This window comes from Malus domestica, chromosome 03, assembly GCF_042453785.1.
Source record: "Malus domestica chromosome 03, GDT2T_hap1".
Taxonomy (NCBI): Eukaryota; Viridiplantae; Streptophyta; class Magnoliopsida; order Rosales; family Rosaceae; genus Malus; species Malus domestica.
Genome location: NC_091663.1, coordinates 8,501,943 through 8,518,732, shown reverse-complemented (window position 1 = coordinate 8,518,732; position 16,790 = coordinate 8,501,943). Strand labels below are relative to the sequence as shown.

At 36.7% G+C, this 16,790-nt stretch overlaps 4 protein-coding genes across 7 annotated transcripts; 2 read left to right on the top strand and 2 right to left on the bottom strand.

Annotated features, from left to right (window-relative positions):
- Positions 1-1,163: 1,163 nt before the first annotated feature.
- On the top strand, positions 1,164-5,304 carry LOC103421343 (beta-glucosidase 12-like). The gene is made up of 13 exons (XM_008359368.3): positions 1,164-1,388; positions 1,536-1,605; positions 1,769-1,827; positions 1,964-2,039; positions 2,150-2,227; positions 2,335-2,422; positions 2,525-2,780; positions 2,921-3,036; positions 3,786-4,003; positions 4,099-4,130; positions 4,216-4,318; positions 4,491-4,599; positions 4,857-5,304. Exons 1-13 carry the CDS (start codon positions 1,209-1,211, stop codon positions 5,080-5,082), a joined length of 1,611 nt encoding a protein of 536 aa, XP_008357590.1. The 5' UTR covers positions 1,164-1,208; the 3' UTR covers positions 5,083-5,304.
- A 3,967-nt stretch (positions 5,305-9,271) lies between these two features.
- Positions 9,272-10,533, top strand: LOC103421351 (organelle RRM domain-containing protein 6, chloroplastic-like). Its single transcript, XM_008359380.4, has 4 exons — positions 9,272-9,529; positions 9,616-9,684; positions 9,800-9,906; positions 10,224-10,533. The coding sequence occupies exons 1-4, from the start codon at positions 9,493-9,495 to the stop codon at positions 10,293-10,295; spliced, it is 285 nt and encodes a 94-aa protein (XP_008357602.1). The 5' UTR covers positions 9,272-9,492; the 3' UTR covers positions 10,296-10,533.
- On the bottom strand, positions 10,490-13,686 carry LOC103421360 (glycine-rich RNA-binding protein 4, mitochondrial-like). Of its 4 annotated transcripts, XR_011578770.1 has the most exons (6): positions 13,267-13,685; positions 12,691-12,759; positions 12,472-12,578; positions 12,282-12,344; positions 11,690-11,769; positions 11,404-11,583 (listed from the first exon to the last, which is right to left on the bottom strand). XR_011578770.1 is itself a non-coding variant. In XM_070818255.1 (5 exons), exons 1-4 carry the CDS (start codon positions 13,361-13,363, stop codon positions 12,297-12,299), a joined length of 321 nt encoding a protein of 106 aa, XP_070674356.1. In that variant the 5' UTR covers positions 13,364-13,685; the 3' UTR covers positions 10,490-11,086; positions 12,268-12,296. The 4 variants fall into 4 exon arrangements, 3 of the variants coding, with proteins under 3 accessions (XP_070674356.1, XP_070674357.1, XP_070674355.1); XM_070818255.1 differs by lacking the exons at positions 11,404-11,583; positions 11,690-11,769 and adding an exon at positions 10,490-11,086 and having other exon boundaries at positions 12,268-12,344; XM_070818256.1 differs by lacking the exons at positions 11,404-11,583; positions 11,690-11,769 and adding an exon at positions 10,490-10,956 and having other exon boundaries at positions 12,268-12,344.
- Positions 13,687-15,261: 1,575 nt separating this feature from the next.
- Positions 15,262-16,790, bottom strand: LOC139194056 (histone H2A-like). Its single transcript, XM_070818253.1, has 2 exons — positions 15,979-16,790; positions 15,262-15,776 (listed from the first exon to the last, which is right to left on the bottom strand). The coding sequence occupies exons 1-2, from the start codon at positions 16,186-16,188 to the stop codon at positions 15,534-15,536; spliced, it is 453 nt and encodes a 150-aa protein (XP_070674354.1). The 5' UTR covers positions 16,189-16,790; the 3' UTR covers positions 15,262-15,533.

The following is a 16,790-nucleotide window of genomic DNA, read 5'->3' as shown; positions in this document are numbered from 1 at the left end:
CTGCCGATTTCTGCAAATCCTTCTCCTAAATAAACGGTATGAATAAAATACTAAAACAATCAACAAAAAATTACTTCCAATCACAACACATAAGTTATTACACGATAAAGATTATAAAAAAAAAAAAAACATATACAGACCTAAGTTTGGAATATAAAGAACAGAAAGCCAAGCCACATTTGACGGATCGAAGCATTCAATTGAAATGGGAAAAAATCAATATTCAAGTTGCAGTTTAAGATTTAGAAATATTACTGGTAATTCAATTCTAAAACCTTTTTTTTTTGTCAATCAATTCTAAAACTTCTAAACTGATATGAAAGGTTAAAACTATTAATTATTCGTGGGGTGATTTGATTAAGGAAGCATTCATCATGGGCATATATAGTTCTTTGCGAGTTAAGGTAACTGGGTGTTGAGTGTGTTAACATATTCTAGCAAACATTTGGCACGAAGAGAATGATCGATGGCTACGTTCCAGAATATTGTTGGAGAAATTCTTAATTATAACGGGAACACAAGTGGTACATCACGTGTTATAATAAAAGTGGTGGAAAATTTCATTTTTTAAGTTATTAACTTTTTAACATACATATCATATAATTTTTACAGTGATACGTAATGTTCCACCTTGTGTACCGATCACATTGAAAAATCTATTGTATTGTTGAAGGGCTTTATCAACACTTGAACATTTCTGGTCCTTTGCATGCATGCATGCATGCTTCGCCACCGCTTGCTATTGGAGTACGGTCCCAATTGGATTAACAGTATAAAGGAAAAAAGTCTGATATCGAATATTATCTTGAGGTGCGTTTCTCCACTTTTTAATTTTTCTTCTAATTTTTTTCCTTTTTTGAATATTTCTATCTACTTTAGTTTAGAAGAATTAAATCCATTCCTTGGTATATATTGCATATCAATCCACCAAAATTTCAAGTTATATATATATATATATATATAATGTATGTATGTATAAGTGTATTATCCCAACACTATTATTGTTACAAAAAGTATTTGCTTTGGTCTTTTAAAGTGGTCCACACTTTTTTAAAGCCTGCCCGAGTTTATCAAATTTTAGTAAGTAAATGCTTATCAATTATTTTCATATGTAGACGTAGTACGTAGCCCCTCTATATAAACCCCATGCAATATGCAGGGAAGAACCAACCTAGCTATCTCGATCACCAAACCCCCTCCAGTTAACTATGGCGATGCATGAGTTAGGATCTTTGCTCTTGTTTGTGTTGCTACTCACTGGCTTTGCATTGACAAACACCAAAGCTGCTAAGCCATATCGGCCCATTGTCTGTAACTCTCTTGACAGGGGAAAATTTGATGCTCTTAAACCAGGGTTCGTCTTTGGCGCAGCTTCAGCATCTTACCAGGTCAGTCTTTACTAGAGCTTAGCCATTTAATTTCCCTTCATATAATCACTTAGGTTTAATTTTATTTCAATGTCAGAAAACTAGCATATATATAATCAAGCATGAATATTGACATCTTCAGTTTAAATGTATGTATGCACATTTCAGGTAGAAGGTGCATGGAACGAAGATGGTAGAGGACCAAGCATATGGGACACCTTCACCCACAACCATCCAGGTATAGTCTTCTGCATACCATCATCAACTACCATTGGGCATGTAGTATATATGCATATGTTAAGATATGGACTATACATGTATGGACATAATAGTTCGTACTGTATGATTTCTACCATCTTTATGCTTTAAATAATAAAAAAAACTTCTATGGTTATTTACAGAAAAAATCACTGATCGCAGCAATGGAGATGTCGCCATTGATCAATACCACCTCTATAAGGTTATCTATCAAGGAATAATATTATTAATTCTCCAAACCTTTCATACTTTGAAGTTGAAGGGCACATTGAACATGAGATGGTCAATTAATATTTAGCTTCTTTCTTGTATTATGTATTTCTTTCTTGTCATTACAGAAAGATGTAGCAATTATGAAGGATATGAAGTTCGATGCTTATAGGTTCTCTATCTCGTGGTCCAGATTGTTACCAAGTAATGTTGATCATCAGCGTTCATATATTTGATTTGGGACCAATTACTTCATGGACTAACCTGAATTAATTAGGCATTAACTAATTTGATTATCTTGTTCTATTTACTAGATGGAACGCTAAGTGGGGGTGTTAACAGGAAAGGAATTGAATATTACGACAATCTCATCAATGAACTCCTTCTCCATGGTGATAAAGCTACCTAATCTCATATATCCGCCCATTACATAATATATAATTACAGTTTAACTGAATCGAACTTTTAATCTTCTTTCTACTGGTAATGTTATATATAGGCCTACAACCATTTGTGACACTCTTTCACTGGGATGTTCCTCAAGCTTTAGAAGATGCATATGGTGGTTTCTTAAGCCCTCGTATTGCGTAAGTCAACAAAGTTTATCTTATGTATAATATTGATCATTTGTTTAACTAAAACGTACGTTCTATATATATCTAACAAAAGCGTTTGAAATGTACACACAGCGATGACTTTAAAGACTACGCAGAACTTTGTTTTTCACTTTTTGGTGACCGAGTGAAGCACTGGATCACGTTGAATGAGCCATATACCTTTAGCAACCATGCTTATACAATTGGGATCCACGCACCCGGACGATGCTCTGCTTGGCAAGACCCAACCTGCCTCGGTGGAGATTCAGCTATCGAACCCTATTTAGTCACACACCACCAACTTCTTGCTCATGCAGCTGCTGTAAAAGTGTACAAAGAAAATTTTCAGGTACAATTAATTAACTAGCTAGCTAGTTCCTGTTTTTGTCTGAATATTGGTGTGCTAGGAAACATTTTGTATAGCGAGGTAAACAAAGTTTGGACTTTGTAGGGCACTAAATCAAATAATTTTCTGAATTTTCTTTGTAGGCATATCAGAATGGGGTGATAGGAATAACACTAGTGTCGCACTGGTTTGAGCCTGCTTCAGAAGCAAAGGAAGATATGGATGCTTCATATCGAGCTTTGGATTTTATGTTCGGATGGCAAGTGCAATTGATTTCTTTTTTAGTAATGTTATTCATACCATGTTTTTGTACCATATTTTCATACCACCTTAGGTGGTATTTGATGTGGACAACCACATCATTTGAATTAATCAGATTTTTAAATTTAGTTCATTATTTAATAAACTAATAATTAAGAAAAACTAATTAATCAAACGATGATTGTGGTATACGAGAAGTCTTTCTCCTTCATTTCCTTGGGTTTTGCAAATTTTTCAAATGATGTGGTTTTTTTTTCTTCTTTTTTTTTTCTTTTTTTCCTTCTTTTTTTCTTTTTTTCTTTTCTTTTCTTTTTTTTTATTTTCCCGACCCGGGGTCCATCACATCCCGGGCCCGCTCCACTGCCGTAGCACGATATTGTCCGTATCATATACCACTTAAGGTAGTATAAAAATGTGGTATAAAAACATGGTATGAATAGCATTACTATTTCTTTTTATTTATTTATGACTCGTAAATAGGGTAAACCTTGGTGCAACAGAAATGTCGCTCATTTGTGACCGAAAGGTTACAGGTTTGAGTTGTGGAAATAGTCTATTTGCAAATTAAGGGTAAGGTTGCGTACGATAAACGTTCCTCACCCCTCCCGATCCTTGCAAAACAAGGAGTTTTGTTGGTTTGAGATCGCCCTATTTATGACTTATAATGTTGATTAGCTAGCTAGCCAGCCGTGACTGGTATAGTATGCATACTATAAGTTCATGTTTGGAAGTTTCACATTTTTATAGGTTTATGGATCCAATTACAAGAGGTGACTACCCATACAGCATGCAAGGCCTCGTTAGAGAACGATTACCCAAATTCACAGATGAAGAATCAAAGATGTTAATTGGGTCTTTTGACTTTATTGGACTGAACTATTATTCTGCTAGATATGCAGCTGATGTACCTAAGAATTATTCTGAACCTGCAAGTTACTTATATGATCCACATGTTACTTTACTAAGTGAGTACAAATTCAAAAATTTTATCGGCTAATTAATCATACGTCAGTATTATTAGATTCTACTATTGATCACATTCATATATATGTTGTGGCAGCTGAACTTGATGGCGTTCCTATTGGTCCTCAGGTACACATCAAATTTTAGGTCAAGTTATTCATATTTGGAGGATTAATTTATACAACTTTTATAAATCTCAAATATGGTATTACAGGCTGCTTCAAACTGGTTATATGTTTATCCAAAAGGAATTCATGATTTTGTACTCTACACGAAGAATAAGTATGGTGATCCAATCATTTACATTACTGAGAATGGTAATTAACACTTTTACACCTAACTTAATTATTTCACTTATCATTTTTTATATATGTATAAATTGATGTAAAATACAGTTAAGTGCTGCCAAATCTAAATATAAAACCAATCATCTCTCTTTTTTAGATAAAAGAGAATACTAAATATGTATTGTAATGAATTTTATTGCAGGCATTGACGAGGTCAATAATTCAACCTTATCACTAGAGGATGCTCTTCATGACACCAATAGAACTGACTACTACAATCACCATCTCTGTTACCTTCAAGCAGCAATCAAGTAAGTGTTGTTGACAAAGTAATTAAAACTATATTGCTTTTTGGTTATTTAGTAATCACATTGATGCCAAATCATTAATTTTTTGGGAACTTTAACGAAAAGCTTTCGGTACTATTCATTTTAACAAAAACCACATTTTTACACTAAAAAATCAATTCTGGTACTATTCACTTTACCCTTTATTTTGTCCTTATTATTAAAACTCAAAGTTTTCAAACCATTTTCATTAGTTTTCCTTAATTTTTTTTGGGGTGCAGGAAGGGAAGTAATGTGAAAGGATACTTTGCATGGTCAATTTTAGACAACTTTGAATGGAGCGAAGGGTATACAGTTCGATTTGGTATCAACTATGTGGATTATGACAATGGACGGAAAAGGCACCCAAAACTTTCGACGTATTGGTTCAAGAACTTCCTTAAGAAGCGCAAAAGAAATTATAATATTTTGGCCGATTATGTTGGAGACACTAAGTCTGTGTATTAAGTGTAACTTCACATTATGGATGTTGTAGGGCCTTGTTTTAAGTTTTTTTTGCAATTTAACTCTTTCAGAGTCGGAATAAGTTGCGACAACTCATCGTGAGTTTGTTGTATATGTTGTTGGTGTGTGTATTTCTGTATTTGTATTTGCCTTATGGCTAGTGCCCCTTTGTGGTAGAATTATAAATGTAATGTACTCCACATAAAAAAAAAAATGATTGTTGAATGTGAGTGTTCAATTCCTTAACCAAAATATATTAGACATCTAATTGTTTTAGGTTGCAATAACTTCTCAACGGATCTTTAAACATAAATTCTTTATAATCGTGCCCATTAATAAAAGATTTGAAAAATCAAACTAATTTTTTAAATAAAAATTTAACTATTCTATAGTGATATTTTATTATTTGTAAGTAAGAGTTTTTAAATTTGAATCTCACGAATTGAATACCAGTTTATTTCAGTAACACCCTTAGTATAAATATATCATTATAAAAAATGATATATCCTTATATAAGATGGGCAAAAAGGGTGGAATATCATCGACCCTTATGAAAAATGATGATTATTGCATCCCCCCTTGAGAAGGATATATGCATCTTTACATCCGCCTTGGCGGATAACATATTTTACTATATAAATTTTAGAGGCTTTTAGGCCCAGGTCCAAAAACATAGATGATTTTTAAAAGTGAGTTAAGTTATTTTTTTTTATATCCATTTTATATTTTCTAAAAAAAATTAATAATCAATTAAAATCATCTAATATTATGCATTTTTCAACTCTAAAAAATCTAATTAATATCTTGTAACAAAAAAAAACTAATAAACTAACATAAATATATCTGCAAAACATTCTACCTTAACTAAAGTAATAAATATATGAATGTATGTGACATCCCATATCGCCCAGAGGAGTGATCCTTAAATGTATATTCTCATCCCTACCTAGCACGAGGCATTTTGGGAGCTCACTGGCTTCGGGTTCCGTAGGAACTCCGAAGTTAAGCAAGAAGGAGGCCAGAGCACTCCCAGGATGGGTGACCCACTGGGAAGTTGCTCGTGAGTTCCCAAAAACAAAACCGTGAGGGAATGGTAAGCCCAAAACGGACAATATCGTGCTATGGTGGTGGAGCGGGCCCGGGAAGTGGTCCATCCCGAGCCGGGATGTGACAATGTATACTATACTTGTAAGCGAGATATGAAGTCCCTTGCTTGGGTTTAGGTGAGAACTAAGAGGCTTAAGAGCATCTCCAAGATTGGAGATCATATACATAAAATTTTAGCTTTGCTCTAATGCATAGATGCAAATAGGGGTGGGCAAACAGGTAGAGAAACCGCAGGTCAGGACAGGTAATCTAGGTTCGGGGCAGGTAGGGCCGGTTCTAAAAAATTGTAGAAAGAAAACGGTCTGGGCCGGTTTCTTATAATTAAAAGAGTAAATTGTTGCGATGGTCCCTTAACTTTAACTCAATTAAAGCAATGGTCCCTCAACTTATCAAAACTTGCAGCTATGGTCCCTCAACTAAAAATTCATTACCATTGGCCCCTCAACTTTAATTCAACTGGAGAAATGATCCCTTAATTTTAACCCAATTGTAGTAATGGTCCTTCCAACATAACTCGTTTTGACAAAAAAAATTACGTAGTTGACGAAAATGACCATAATTACACACTTTGATGAGTTAAGGGACCCTAATTATATAAATGGTTATTCCAACATAACTTATTTTGACAAAATTTTGACGAAATTGATGAAAATGACTATAACTACACATTTTGATAAGTTGAGAGACCAATGGTAATGAATTTTTAGTTGAGGGACCATTGCTCCAAGTTGATTGAAGTTGAGGGACCATTGTTACAATTTACTCTAATTAAAACAAACGGTACCCAAACCGACCCATTTCTAATTATAATGAACGGTCAAGATTAAATGATAACTTATCATCCAACCTCAACCGTTAGTTTTAACCCTTGCCAAATCCTCCCGGGTTCCAGAATCACTCTCGCTCTCAGACTCTCAGTCCCTCGACTCCAATCGTTCTCCTCCTCACAGTTCTCACCAGCCGTCGATTCTCCTCGACGACATCACCACTGTCGCGACGAACACAACGGCATCACCCATCATCCTCCTCGACGACATCCCATAGAACCCAGGCCATCACCCCACTAGCCCCGCCGTGGATTCTCTCCTCTTTGACAGCACCCCCACCGTCGCGACCACCATCACCCCATCATCGTCGTCGAGGACACTGGTACCATCCATCATCCCTCTAAAATTTAGGTAATTTTGAATTAGGGTTTTGTTATTAATTTGAATTTTGGGTGTAGGGATTTTAGGGTTTTCGAACTAGGTTACTGTTGATGATTGAATTGATGATTGATTTATTTGCTTCTGAGAACCCAGAGGGCCTTTAATAATCTGAATGTTTGGACTATTAGAATTCCTGTTTGCAGTACATATGCAGCAATAACTTTGTTAATATGATGAATAAATCAGGTCAGATTGTTTGTTTTTGGTTCCAATTTGGACGCTACGAAATCCTCCTGGTAACCGGTCTAGACAATCTAAGGCGATTTGTGTTGGTTTGGCTATATTGAATTCCTGCCATTTGATGGATCATGAGTTTTCTGGTCCATACTAGACTATGAAGTGCAACTATAGCTGGTAAATTTGAGGCTAGCTGAGCTTCACTGGTTTGTTGAATTGTGCTAGGGCTGTGAGAAATTGGGATTTGGGAAGAGATGCCAACTTTTTTTCTTTCCCTTTTTGTTTCAATTTTTTTATGTAAAAATTTAGAGGAAGAGATGGTTTCAGAAGTACTATGAGTTAGAAATTTTATAACCATGATCCTCAGAGAATTATTTTGGCAAGCTTTGATGCCTTCTAAGTTGTTAAGAAAATTAGATACTAGATAGTGTGACCACTACTGAAGAAATGAAAACTATCCATTGGAAACCATGCTTTTGCTCTCAAGAATCTCATAAACACTTTCACCTATGAAGTTTAACATGCTTATGTAATGTTTCGAAAAATAGGGATATTGATAAAGATATAGTTTGTAGTTTTTGGGGTTAATGAGGTTCCAGAAGTCTGTCTACATAAAGGATACATTGTGTCTGGCAAAGAGCGTTTTGTATTCTCTAGGATGTCTCATTAGGTAGGAACTCCAATGGTTGAATGTTGAAGCCTATAAATTGTAGTGGCTACAAACGAAGTTGAACTCACAATTATGATCTCTCTCAATTAAGAAAACAATCATGACATGTTTACTTATCTGGGATGCGTATTTCAATTATTCTGGACTTGCTTGTCACCCTGAGCCAGATTTGGGTATTTTGTATAGCGTTCAATTGGGCTTTTCACTTGATTTATGTACTTAAAGTGCTCTTTAATATAGATCACCTGCTTGCTTTGTGGTTTATATGTTTTGAACTGGCTCTACAACTTCAGGTTCTTACACTAGTTTTGATTTGTTAGGATTATAATAGATGTCTGGCTATGCATTTGTATATCCTGATTCCTAATAGAAGCATAAAAGGAAAGATATTATTCTCATTAATAATACCTCTATTTCCTAAATATCATTTATCATACAATTTTATTGTAAATTTCCCAGATGGTCAAGAGTAACTCATATATTTTTATCGTTTCTCTCTTGCAGCTGTCTGGAAAAGAGTGGTGCTAGATTCCAGCTGTGGAGCTAACCTCCCTTACAAGTTCAGCATCTCTACCAACTGCAACAAGTATAATTAATAAACTTATCTCACAATGACGTCGAAATGTCCCAGATGTTCACTTTGTTACCTCAAATTATTAATCTATGAACTTGGATGTTGGACTTTGTATTTGGATTGGATGTGAATCATTGCAGGGACTCGGAGTGAATTTGTGCAAAATCTGCACAAATGCAGTCTGCACTGGTACTGGTAGTGAATCTGCTGAATCTGTGCAAATTTTAGTTATTTTTTTTCAAAAAAAAAAAAAAGGACCCGTGGACCCAGCCCGAACCGGCCCGTTTCAACTGGGCCGGGTAAGGTCCGGTTCCTATATTAGAAAATGTTATCCCCGGCCCATGCCCACCCCTAGATGCAAACGAGGAGATGTAAATTTTGATTTGCAAGTGTTCATTCATTTTTGTGTAGATTTTGCTTTATGTTAACTCCAAACTAATTTGGGCATGGCAGACATTGGATCAACTCCTTTTGAATATGGGCCAGATGGTTAGCAATAACAAAGCCCAATAAAGCTCAACAAATATCTAGCATCTGGGCACAAGTGAGTTTACTAATTTACAACTTCGAAGTGATGAACCCTAAATTCCCAATTTAGCTTTAAAGTACAAAAACTGCTCGTTCACTACTTTTTATCAAAATAAATAGAAATCCGGGATTTGGGTTAACACACAGAGATGGCCAAAAGATTAGGCTCGCAGCTCTTCGTCAGCAGTAATCTCTCTCTCTCTCTCTCTCTCTCTCTCTCAAATTTTATGTTTTGGGTTTTTGTGTTCTGATTTCCTGGATTTGTTTTTCAGGGTTATCATCGTTCACTTCCAGTGAACAGCTCAGGAAATTGTTCTCTCCTTTTGGAAATGTTACAGAAGGTTTTTTTTTTTTTTCCATATTAATTTTCTCTAATTCTTTATTTTTTTTACTCCGTAATATGTGGAAAATTAGTGACTGGTTTTTCCTTTGTGATTTTTTGATTTGTTTGTTTAGCTAGGTTAATTATGGATCGTCGAACTGATAGACCAAAAGGTTTTGGTTTTGTTACTTACCAGTCAGATGTTGAGGCACAAAAAGCTTTGAAGGCAATGGATGGCAGGGTAATTTCCTTCCTATGGGAAAAACAAAACCCAATTCACAAATCCATATTTTTTTCAGATTAAAGTGGTTAATTCACTCGTATCAGAAGTGTTCTTATGCTGTTAAATTATGTAAATTTGTTTCGTTTTTCAATTTAATATTGAAATTAGTCAAATTGAATTGATAGAGATGCTATAGACTGCAGTTTGTCAAGCATTTCTGGTCTTTTATCCCTGAATGTGTGTTTGGTTGATCAAATTGCCAGCATCCCTTGTTTTGTTGTGCTTTTTCGACCTCTTTCTCTTCTGAAATCTTAATTTGTTGATAATTTGTCCAGATGGTTGACGGGAGGCTGATTTTTGTTGAAGTTGCCCAGACTGGAAGGCATGAAAACGATACCTATTCTTGAGGGAAGTTAACTTGGTCATTGTCTTGTTCAATATGTCTTCATGCCCACATGCTTTGTAGCTTTCAGTGTTGGCCGGTTGAATCGACGAAAATGGAATGGTTTAGGATTGAACTCAAATCAGATTACCATGCTTTCTTTTTTTTTTTCTTTTTTTTTCCGCATTGAAAAGGGATATAGAGTTTGAGAAATAAGGATTGAGAATTCAACTTCGCTTATGCTAAACGATGAGATTACTATTCTTGATTGTTTCTCTTATATATAGTTTGCACTACGCATTAACGAGAGTACAAAAGTCTTAAAATACTCCCCTTCGTGAGAGAGCTCATTAGAGTTCCTTCTCCTTGTGAGAGTTTGATGTTTACTTCTTCCTCCCTCTGTCGCTGGCCCTGGCCAGATCCAGGGTCGGTGGCCATCTCATGGAGCTTCCTCCCTTCTCCGTCGCTGGCCCTGGCCAAACAGAGGGTCGGTGGTCATCTCATGTTTCTCTATTTCTTCTTTTATTTTCTGCGTGCTCGTCGGCCTGCATTATGTCCCCAATGTTTCGACCGAATCTACTTGTGCTCCATATTCTGATCCCTTCTTTATCCAATCTATGTTTCCCGTCCACCTCCTTATTTCTATGTTATCGCCCATCTGGATTCAGATCGTGCCCACCCATACTCTAAACCGATCTCGATAAGTTTAGTTTCCTCAAAATCTCACAAACAACACAAACATTTCCATATTCTCACTCCAAAAGCCCACAAACAACAAAAACTTGTGCATATTCTCATTTTTGTTTTTTCACAGAACTAAGACCTGTTTTTATAGCAAAAACCAACAGAGTTTGTGATATATGTACGGATGCAAAACTACACCAAGATGGAATGGAGGGCAGGGGCAAGAAGGGCATGAAGGTCTTAGTTCTTTCCCTATCATTGTGTATGAACATCCAACTGCTACCCCATGGACATGCTACCCTTGCCGTACCAAAAGATCCAAAACCAGTCGTAAGCCAAGTTTTCGATTCAGATCATTTCAAAGAACCGCCATGAGGGGATATAAACTTGATGGAATGTCTCTTTATGGTACGGGAGACGTATGTGTTTCACCGTAACGTTTGATCAAATCTCTTCAAATATCTTGATTTCATAGATGACGACACTAACTGGAAAAAATTATCACTCAGAATTTTACAGAATTGTCAATGGACAACAACAATTTGTGGGCAACTTAAATTTGGACTTGCTGGTTACCACTACCTACCACAGCATGCGGCATGCTGCATGCCCCCTCCAATCCACTGTACCTGCTCAAACACGCAACAAGACATGATATTACCACTTAGAGGAAGCATCCTAAAGTAAATTATACAGGCTCCGAAACAAACAAAAAACCAGCTTTCTGGATCTCACCTATTATGTTCAAGACAAATATGTCCTGGGAGCAAATGGGAGCAAGTTAACGCTATGCTCCCTACCACCATCCGTAGTCCCTTAGAACATGCATGTTTTGTAATCAAATTAAACAACTTTATGCTATACATTATCAATTGGACAATTGTAAGCTAAATCCTGCCACCAGTTTTCATTCTAGCAGCATCAATTGATGGTCAATAGAAGCAATTTGTGAGACAGAAATATGAAAAGCCAAAATCAGCCTAGAACCTGCTTTATCATCGATGAGAAGCAAGAAATTTTGAAGCTAAATCATTTTTCTAACCCAAAACGCTTCCCAAAATGTTAAATTTTCCTGGTTTATGCAACATGAAAAATTGGCAACTTATTTCCCGTGAAAAAATGGATATTTGTTATGTAAGGCATGACTAGCATATGGAAGCAACTGGTAACGAATGAATACAAAGCCAACTGTAAAAGGAATTCCAGCCAACGAAAATTATATGGTACAGAACTTGATTAGTAAACTCCATGGAAAGAACCAAAGCACAGAGTAGTGTGACCAAACACTTAAATCGTAAAAAGCTTTTATCTACTAAGTAAATTTTACCTCAGATCAATGTCACTACTCCTTGTGTGCAAATTGCAAGCGGATTTGTCTGCCATCCAGAACCTGAAAAGTAACACAAACATGGAGCAATAATATTACTTTGTGTTCCTAATAAGGTAGCTAGTAGGGTGATTTCAAGTTTTCGACACATGCAAATTACAAAGAAATTAATCATGATGGACAAAACTACCTGACCATCCATCTCCTTGAGAGCAATGGTGGCTTCACTTTCAGAGGTAAATTTCACAAATCCATACCCTCTCGATTTCCCACTCACATGATCACAAATAACTTTAACTGTTTAACACATCGACATAAATTCTCAAGTAAATAATTGGTATCCTTGCATCATCTACAAGAAAATAAAGACCTACGAAATTATTGCCAGCCTCAAAGAGTTTAACACTACCTTCAATTATTTCACCATGTTTTCCGAAAGCTTCCTTAAGAACAGGTTCATTTGTATCCCAGGAAAGCCCTGCATATTACAGATAGCTTAGGCTGCAGTATAATTACTATATCAAAAGCTGTCGGAACTTGTTTCCCCTACTTCGGTGCCTCAAACAAATTTAAAATCCAAAATTTAGTTGTTATATCTTTTATCAACAATTCAAATCTAAGCCGATATTCTAAACTGCTCTAATCTACAGATTCGAACTTGCGTGTGAAAGGCCGGGTAAAATGCCCTTTCCAATTGGCATAATCCACGTCTCCAAACCCATGATCTTTACAATATCAAAAGCAGTAGAACTTAAAATCCAAAATTTCACGGTTATATCTTTTATCAACAATCTATATATAAACGCGATATTCTAAACTACTCTAATCTACAGCGAAATGGGATTGGAGTTTGGCTATTTGATGCATTGGCAATAAGATTTCGACCAAAGAATTTTAACTTAGAACAAGATCGACCGAGGAGAATATCGAAAAATAAAATTCTAAGAGAAACAAATCAAAGCAAAAGGGTTAGGTTTTGGCAGACCTGCAACAAACAATTTGGAGCAAGAGTGGCGAGTCAATAAAATCCTGGCCAGGACAGACGTGCGCAGAATACCAACTACGCCATTTGCGCCTCTCATTTCACCTTAGCGTGCGCCGGTCTATTGGGAGGAATATGGCCGCAAAACGCTTCCGTCATGAGCTGACTGAAAGCTCGATGCTCCTCCGGCTGGGTGAAAGTAAAATGAGCACGGATTCTTTGAACCGGTGCCGTTTGGCGCCCCGGGAGCGGATTCGCCTGGTTTGCCTGGGTTCGGTTGGTAGCGGCTTGAAGCGGCTGTGTGAACGGCTGTCGCTCAGTGGTTCCGCCTTCCAAAGAAGCTGCGGATAGAAGATGAAGTGCAGTCCCTACCCTGACTCACAAAACGACACTGTTTTTGTCCTACACATGAATTTTGAAGTGAGACAGGGTGCGTTATTTAAACCTTTTTAATTGGCGAATCCCCGCTGCTACCAAATTCCCATTTTTTTATTTTTCATGCTCCCAAATTCGTATTACCGCATCCGTATCCGTGCTTCATAGCTTATATAAATTCCAATCCATGTATTATATTAATAAGTAGCTAAAAATCACTCACGTATACGATAAAGAATGTAATGAAAATGTCATCTCAAAAAAATGGACATAGACTCTTAGGGTCTGCTTCCTATCATATGCTCATTCCCATATCCTCTACCTACATACATACAAGTAACAGCAAAAGCCAATATAATTCTTGAAAATTGAAGAAAGTAGCAAAATTAGCATCTGGCAATCCATTTTCAAGTGTCCGCTATATATCGATGAACACCAAACCATTCAACGATATTTCTTCCTATGCAAGAATGTTCCTGCATTGAACACAAGAGGAAGAGAGCTTCACCAAATTATTTCGGCGTGATTATTTCCGAGAACCAAATAGTAATTTTAATGGTAACAATAAATTTCGTGCAACAGATATCAAAATACATAGTCATTACTGTCTAATTATTGGTCTACTGGTATTTTTCTTTCAGACCCTCAAAAAAGATAAAAAGGATACAGAACATAGCCAAATCCAAATCAATCACATATGTAGTGCAGAAGGTGAACGCATAGGATTAAATGATTCAACTACTCACATCAACAAAAGGGTTTCCCACTTCCAATTTCTACTCTCCTTTCTCCTTTCTCAACTCTACACATCAAATGCCAATTTCCAATGAGCAATTCTGCCTAAAAACACCAAGGTCTGAGGTCTCGTCTGCTCCAAAGATTTCATTGGATTGAACTCATCAATTTCAAGATAAATGACATTCATTTTGAAGGGATTAGAGGACGTGAAGGAAGTTATGGCTCGTTTGGTATATAAGATTGAATTGGAATGGATAACTCCTAATTTTATGGTATTTTAAGGTGAGAAATGAAAAACTTAAAACCAATAAGAGATTAGAAGATGAATTACTCATGAAAAAAAAAACTTATCCATTCAGATCCTCTCCAAAATGATAGAATTAGAAGGAATGAATTTTCTTCATATGTATTCCTCTTCTCATCCCCTTCAACCAAAAATCATTTTCAACCATCAATATGCCTTAAAATAAGAGAATTGTTAGTTCCAATCATATCCTGCATACCAAGCAAGCCCTTAATCATCATTTTCAAAGAATTGAATGGAATAAGTTTCCTTCGTGAGAAATTTAACTACCTTAAATCCAAGATTAAAAAAACAAAAAAAAATTTATTCCATTTATTCTTTTAACATATCTTTAACTGTATTAAGTTATTGAATCCAATCGTAGACACCAAACTAATACCAAGTCATTACAGTAAAGAAAGGTGGTATAAAAGGCAAAAGGAATATTGGATAAAGGGTGCAGATTATGCTTGATAAAAACAAAAAAGAGGTCCCTTTTCTTCAAACAATTCACAAAGCAACCAATTGACAAATAACATCACATCAAAAGGCATCATTACCAAACCTTCAAATCTCATCAAACAAACTACTACTTGAGGCAATGAAAGAAACAAGGGGTTTCAATTTCATAAATGGAATTCCAAGAAAATCAAAGCTCCTAAAACATGACAAGATCACACAAGATTTTGAAGGATTACAACTGCTTTCAAATTCAATGGAAGTTCAAGTCTCGATTTCTCTTTTCTCCTACAACAAACGAAAGACAAAGACCTGCTGCATACAGACTACATACAAATGGGGAGGGGTCACAAACTAAATCTAAACATGTGGGGATTTGACTAAACATTTGCTGGGATTGATTCACTGAGAGAACCTAAGCCTTCTTTGGAGACTTGGTTGCCTTGGTTGGAGATTTTGGCTCCTTTCCGGCGGCTTTCTCTGATTTCTTGGGCAGGAGGACCGGGTTGATGTTTGGAAGCACACCGCCGTGAGCAATGGTCACACCAGCAAGCAATTTTCCAAGCTCCTCATCGTTCCTCACGGCCAGTAGCAGATGCCTTGGGATAATCCTGTTCTTCTTGTTGTCCCGAGCTGCATTTCCAGCCAACTCCAGGACCTGGATAAAAACCAAGAAACCCACATCAGAAATTTTCTCAGCAACCAAACAGAAATTTCGGGCAGAAATCTAACACAAACCCTAAACCACAAAAATTAAACACAACCCCGATACTCAAAGCTCAAACCTTAGCTACCAAAACAAGATCAAACTCACATATGGATCTAGAGAGAGAAAAGAGGTCATAGAGAAAGAGACTTACTTCAGCTGCGAGGTACTCGAGCACAGCGGCTAAGTAAACCGGAGCTCCAGACCCGACTCTTTGCGCATACCGTCCCTTCTTCAAGTAGCGGCCGATTCTTCCGACTGGGAACTGGAGGCCGGCCCTGACGGACCGGGTCACCGCCTTCTTCTTCGGACCGCCGCCCTTCCTTCCTCCGGCACCTTTCTTCAACTTACCACCAGTCTCCATATCTCAAACCCTAACCGCACTAAAATTCACTGAGAACCTGAGACACCCTTCTGACTCAAAAACCCAAATCGGAAACGGAGAGAAAGAATTGCCAATGTTCAGACAGTGGATTTGGGAATCAGTTAAGAGGATGTGCTTTATAGAGTGGGATGTATTGTGGATCATATTGTTCCAGGGGATATCGAAGGCTTGAGAAGCTGGTTAGAGGATTGGGACCGTCAGATGGGGGTCTTATCGACGGTAGTGGACGCCAGGGTAGCTATCCGCGTGGTAAGTGATTGACCAATGGGGAGCAAGGTTTTTGTTTTGTTCTTGTTTTGGTTTTTGCTTTCTTATTTTTTTCAATTTCCCGCTGCAATTTTGGTGAGCTATGGTGATTTCAAAATTTGGAGAATGTCAAATTTGTTTTAGAGGTTGCTAAACAAATTTTTAGGTATAAATTGGTGTTAGTGGTTCGACAGTAGAAGATAAGTATGATTAGACTGAATTCAAATACCACACCAATCTCAAGAATCCAATTCTAGAAGTTTAAGGAGTATGATTCTCCATTTTAGGTGGGTCTATATGTATTTTCATTCTCCAAGTATTGGTAAATGCAAATA

Bases quoted from the DNA above. Each gene is read 5' to 3' on its own strand.
- LOC139194056 (XM_070818253.1), bottom strand. From the start codon at position 16,188: ATGGAGACTGGTGGTAAGTTGAAGAAAGGTGCCGGAGGAAGGAAGGGC. The intron at 15,777-15,978 runs GTAAGTCTCTTT...GTTTTTATCCAG, and splicing joins TCGAGTACCTCGCAGCTGAA to GTCCTGGAGTTGGCTGGAAA.
- LOC103421343 (XM_008359368.3), top strand. From the start codon at position 1,209: ATGGCGATGCATGAGTTAGGATCTTTGCTCTTGTTTGTGTTGCTACTC. The intron at 1,606-1,768 runs GTATAGTCTTCT...GGTTATTTACAG, and splicing joins CTTCACCCACAACCATCCAG to AAAAAATCACTGATCGCAGC. The intron at 2,228-2,334 runs GTGATAAAGCTA...TGTTATATATAG, and splicing joins CAATGAACTCCTTCTCCATG to GCCTACAACCATTTGTGACA.
- LOC103421351 (XM_008359380.4), top strand. From the start codon at position 9,493: ATGGCCAAAAGATTAGGCTCGCAGCTCTTCGTCAGCA. The intron at 9,530-9,615 runs GTAATCTCTCTC...TTTGTTTTTCAG, and splicing joins CTCGCAGCTCTTCGTCAGCA to GGTTATCATCGTTCACTTCC. The intron at 9,685-9,799 runs GTTTTTTTTTTT...TTGTTTGTTTAG, and splicing joins TTTTGGAAATGTTACAGAAG to CTAGGTTAATTATGGATCGT.
- LOC103421360 (XM_070818254.1), bottom strand. From the start codon at position 13,363: ATGAGAGGCGCAAATGGCGTAGTTGGTATTCTGCGCACGTCTGTCCTG. The intron at 12,760-13,266 runs GTCTGCCAAAAC...TGTAATATGCAG, and splicing joins CTCCAAATTGTTTGTTGCAG to GGCTTTCCTGGGATACAAAT. The intron at 12,579-12,690 runs GTAGTGTTAAAC...TGTGTTAAACAG, and splicing joins ACATGGTGAAATAATTGAAG to TTAAAGTTATTTGTGATCAT.